Raw genomic sequence first — 5094 nt, forward strand, 5'->3', positions numbered from 1 at the left:
CGCAGTTACATGCTGTGTATGGATGGACAAACTGGCATAGAGAGAGGTCACATCTGCAGAAGTGTCCATCAGTTTTGGGTGCCCAACATGAGAAGATTGGGTTGAGTGGGTAACACAGAAGCCTCTCTTTGCTGGACTACGGAGACCAAAAGGCTTTTTGGTATGGGCAGAAGCAAGCCTCCCAGTAGGTGGAGAGAGCTAAAGGAAGGGATCATGTCTAAGGAGTCCTTTCTCCTTCTCCACACCTCTGGGGGCTACCAGAGTCGTAGATGAAGAGGTCTCTAGTGCAGCCGCCATCAGTGCTGGTAGCTCCAGAATGAAATGGCTGAGAATATTTTGGCTTTGATAGGCAGAGTACTTTGCAGGAGGGGCTGGGAAGTCCCCCCATGACACATTGGTATAGAAAGTATAACCAGAGCTGCCTCTGACACAGTTATCCCCAACCCTGATTTTTTCAGTGGGGTTGAGCACTCACAGCCCCCATTGACTTCATTGGGAGTTTGGCCTGGGATGGATTTGCTCCCCTTTCTCAGGCAGGGAGGGCGGAGAGAACTCACGTTAAAAAAGAGCTGAACACAACTGAGACCTGAGTTCCCTCAGGCAAGGCTTGAGTTCTGGGCCACTGTTTGGGGCTCCTGTATTTCATTTCTCCAGGCATCCTAGAAAGAAAGGCAAGAGGGTGACTTTCAAGCAAGAATCTCTATAGCATACTTAGCACTGTCTTCCATTTTGTTAAAAAATATATGATGAAATGTCCCTTTAACGTCAATGATTTTGAATTCAGCTCATCAGGGGAAGCTTGAAAAAGCTTTGAGAAGCCCTAAACTTTTCTTTAAAAATAGGAAGGGTGGTTTCACAAACCACCCCCGAGGCTTTTCCAGCCCGAGCGAAAAGATCAAGAAGATATTCGTGTCATCCTCAAAGGCGAACACTCGGCGTTTCAAACTTGAAATACCAGCATGAACGTTAATGTGCCATTACATTTAGTCTGGGGAAATAGCTAGCTAAAGCCTTGTTAATAATATTAATTTTATGTTAATATTAATTATTATGCTAATTATTATTATGCTATCCCTGGCCTGGAGCTTGTTACCATTCTTGTCTGCTTTGGTCCGTAGGGCTGCTCTTCCTGTGTGACAAAGACCCAGTGAGGTGTGCTTGACATCTGCTTTGCTTTTATGAGTGTCAACCCTTATGCAATCTTCATAGTTCCTACTTTCTGATGGGAAGAAAAGAGGAGGATGGCCCGGGACACACTTTGCATTGGATTCACTTCCTCCTCATTTAATTAAAGAAAGAGTGGGGGTGGGGAAGATTTAAATAACTTGGAGAGACAGGTATGGGCCAGTGCTAATTGTTAATAATGGAGATAGTGCCATCGATTTACAGGGTGCTTTATTAATGCAAGTGCAGGTCCTGCTCTCAATAAAGTCAATGGCCAAAATTACTTTGGTTTGAGCTACAGCTTGCCAGCTTCCCTGTTTCTGAGACCTTGCCAGCTAAGGCCAGATCGATACTAGAAGAGGCTTGCCGGTATAGATTTCCCCTGCAACGGAATGGTGGCTGTTCCCTTGTGGGGGGGATCTCCCACTCTCTCTACTCTGAGGTGTGGATTTCACCTGTGGGAATAGAATGTGAGATGCTGAGATTGTTTAGGCTTCTGGGCTGGGAATTGTGTGTGAAGGGCTGGCCTTGGGCTCGTTCTCATTGGCCAGCTAATTGTGAACAGGATGATATGATAATTACCCTATGGGTTACAGCTGTGGCTGTGTGGGTTTAATTAATTAATTAGCAATTGTGATTGCTTACCATATTGTATATAAGAGCATGCTGGGAATGAATAAACGCATATGCATACACACACACGCTCTCTCTCTCTGCTTGGGATCACATTATATGCTGAACTTTGTTCCTGCTCTTCTGCGATGCAACAAATGGTGGAGAAGCTGCGGGCCATAGTCAGCGAATATGGGAACCGCTGCGTCAGCAGAGGAGAAGATGGTGCATGAATATCTGATTATAATATTTGATAAAACTGTTTGGGAGCGGCTGGGCTGTGAGTTTTGGAAATCGGTGGCTCAGGACGATAAGGAGGCTTTCTCCCTGAGTCCAGTATGGCTCACCGCGCAGAGAAGACTGGAGGAGTTTGAGGATGAGAGAGAACAACTGCAGAAAATGGCTGATTTTGCAGTAACACTGGAACAAGAACTGGAACAGGTTAAATTGATTCTGCATCAGCGAGATCTGCAGTTTGAATCTTTACAGCAAGAGCATCTAGTGCTCATGAAGCAGCTCACCTTAAGCCAAGAATCATTGCACACCAAAGAGCAGTCCCTAAATGACCTACAGACTCAATATGATGAGCTGGTGGCCAGGTTAGAGGAATTCCAGGGTGATGTTATTTCCAAGGATGACATGATCCAATATTTGCAGAATGAGAAGATTGTCCTAGAGGTAGCTCTGCAGGCAGCAAAAGCAAGCAAAGAAGAACTTGATGAAGGAGCAAACTTCTTAGGTGAAAGTACTGAGGCAGCATCAGAAATCTTGGCACAATTGAGCCAGGTGGAAAATCTGCAACAGGAAAGTGCCAGCCTGAAGAAACAGACCCAAAAAGTAAAGGAGCAGTTCCTACAGCAAAAGGTAATGGTGGAAGCTTATCGAAGAGATGCAAGTTCACAGGACCAGCTGATTAGTGAATTGAAATCTACAAAGAAGCGGCTGGATTCGGAAGTGAAAGAATTAAAACGGGAGCTACTGAAACTTCAAGGTGAAAAGCAGTCCATTGATGTTGAACGCTCAAGACTTCAGAAGGAAGTATCCCAGGTTCACCAGCAGATGGTGGAGTTAGAAAGCCACCTCCAGTCAGTGCAAAAAGAACGGGATGACATGGAGATACAGCTACAGTCTTTGCAGATTGATAAAGAACAAATAACATCTCTTGCTGAGGTGAATGAGGTATTAAAACTACAGGTAGAACACATGCAAGAGGAAGCCGAAAAGGCCATCACTGAACAGAAACAAAAAATGAAGCGTCTGGGGTTAGATCTGATCAGTGCACAGAAAGAAATGAAGGCAAAACATAAAGCCTATGAGAACGCAGTTGGCATCCTTAGCCGCCGGCTGCAGGAAGCCCTCATTGCAAAGGAATCTTCTGAACTGGAGCTGAGCAAACTAAAAGCTGATGGAGGAAATAACCAGGCTTCCCATGAAAGGATTCAAGCTTTGGAGATAGAGCTGCAGGCTGTTAGCCACAGTAAGATGATGTTGGAGAAAGAGCTGCAAGAAGTAATTTCACTCACCAGCCAGGAGCTTGAGGAGTACAGGGAAAAAGTGATTGAACTTGAGGATGAGCTTCAGGAATCTAGAGAACTCAGGAGGAAGATAAAATGTTTAGAAGAAATAAACAAGAAGTTGGCCCTCGAACTAGAACATGAATGGGGGAAGCTCACTGGTCTTGGTCAGTCTAACACTGCTTTGCGAGAGCACAGCAACATCCCCGAAACAGTATTAGCAGAGAGAGAGGCAGACCTGGTGCAGCTGAATTTCCGGGTTCAAGCAGTCCTAAAGCGTAAAGAGGAGGAGGATCAGCAAATGAGGCAACTTATTCAAGCTTTACAGACTGCCTTAGAAAGAGAAAAGTCAAAAGTTAATAACCTTGGGGAGCAGGTTGCGGCAGCCAGGGTGGGTGCAGCGCATGACCGTCGTCATTATAGAGCTGCTGTTCTTGAGTTGAGTGAAATTAAGAAAGAGCTACAAGCCAAAGAACTGCTTATCCAAGCCCTTCAGGCTGAAGCAGACAAACTACAAGCTATTATTGAACGTGCTCACGCCTCTCTGAAGGTGCTCCTCTCAAGACAGAAAGGGGGGATTTGCAGTGAGCGGGCAGACGCCTTGGATAAGACGCCTGCCGCTCGGTTGCTGAAAGCTCTTTACGTGCTTAATTGGTTATATCCTGGTAAAAACAGCCAGGTGCCCCCCGCGATTAAACATGTCAGCGGGATGACTGGGGAAGAGCAGGGTGCGGCCCCCCGACCCTCGGTCAAATGGTTTGATTTTCAGCAGCAAATATGGAAAGGACCAGTTGACTTGCTAACGTGGGGCACGGGTTATGCGTGTGTTGCCACTGATGCAGGTCCCAGGTGGATACCGGCGAAGTGGGTCTGGCCTTGGCTGCGTCTTCCGGAGCGACAGTAGGCAGATGCGGAGGAGCCTTACGAGACGCGCCCAGGCGCCGCAGAACCAGAGCCCCCGGAGGAGAACTGTTTGTTAGCTCTGTCAGGACTTTTCCTGTTTGATCCTCTGTGAATGAGTTACTTGTTTGAAATGATTTTTGCTGTGCCTGAAAGAAATTTTGTGTTGGCTGTATAGCATTTAGTGTATGTCTTGTGTTTTTGTTATGTTTCGTGTTGTTTGTCTTCTGGCCAGAATTGTTGTTGTGTTGTTATGTGGTTTGATGTGTCTAGGACCTCCCCCCACCCTCAGTGTCAGTTTGATCGCCTGACATCTGAGGGATATTTAATAGCACAAGCTGGTGTGCAACAGAGGGGGAATCCTGCAGAATTTACATCATTTGTTTGTTGTGTCTTGTTTTTGTTTGTTCGGTGTTTTGGGGTTATATGTTAAGGATCATATACATAGCTAAATAGTGCTAAGATACTTTGGTTCAGTTTACAGTATATGTCCATTATTCAGAGTTTGGACCATTCTGTTTACTGTTCTGCACTACAAAATAGAGTAACTTTTGAAAACAGGTATAAAGTTTTAATTTTGGCTTGTGATAGATTGTGGTGCTATGTTGTTATAAGTTGGAAATGTTTGGCGAATGTTTTTATCTTGTTTTCCTTTTTCCTCTTCTTTTGATTGTGAATAAAGGGGGGAGATGTGGGAATAGAATGTGAGATGCTGAGATTGTTTAGGCTTCTGGGCTGGGAATTGTGTGTGAAGGGCTGGCCTTGGGCTCGTTCTCATTGGCCAGCTAATTGTGAACAGGATGATATGATAATTACCCTATGGGTTACAGCTGTGGCTGTGTGGGTTTAATTAATTAATTAGCAATTGTGATTGCTTACCATATTGTATATAAGAGCATGCTGG

At 45.2% G+C, this 5094-nt stretch overlaps 1 protein-coding gene across 1 annotated transcript; it reads left to right on the top strand.

Moving 5' to 3' along the window:
• The first annotated feature begins 1968 nt into the window (after nt 1–1968).
• LOC120403080 (golgin subfamily A member 3-like) lies at nt 1969–4249 on the top strand. Its single transcript, XM_039533777.1, has one exon. It carries the CDS (start codon nt 1969–1971, stop codon nt 4192–4194), a length of 2226 nt encoding a protein of 741 aa, XP_039389711.1. The 3' UTR covers nt 4195–4249.
• Nucleotides 4250–5094: the final 845 nt, after the last annotated feature.

This window comes from Mauremys reevesii, linkage group 4 (genome assembly GCF_016161935.1).
Source record: "Mauremys reevesii isolate NIE-2019 linkage group 4, ASM1616193v1, whole genome shotgun sequence".
In the NCBI taxonomy this organism is placed as follows: Eukaryota; Metazoa; Chordata; order Testudines; family Geoemydidae; genus Mauremys; species Mauremys reevesii.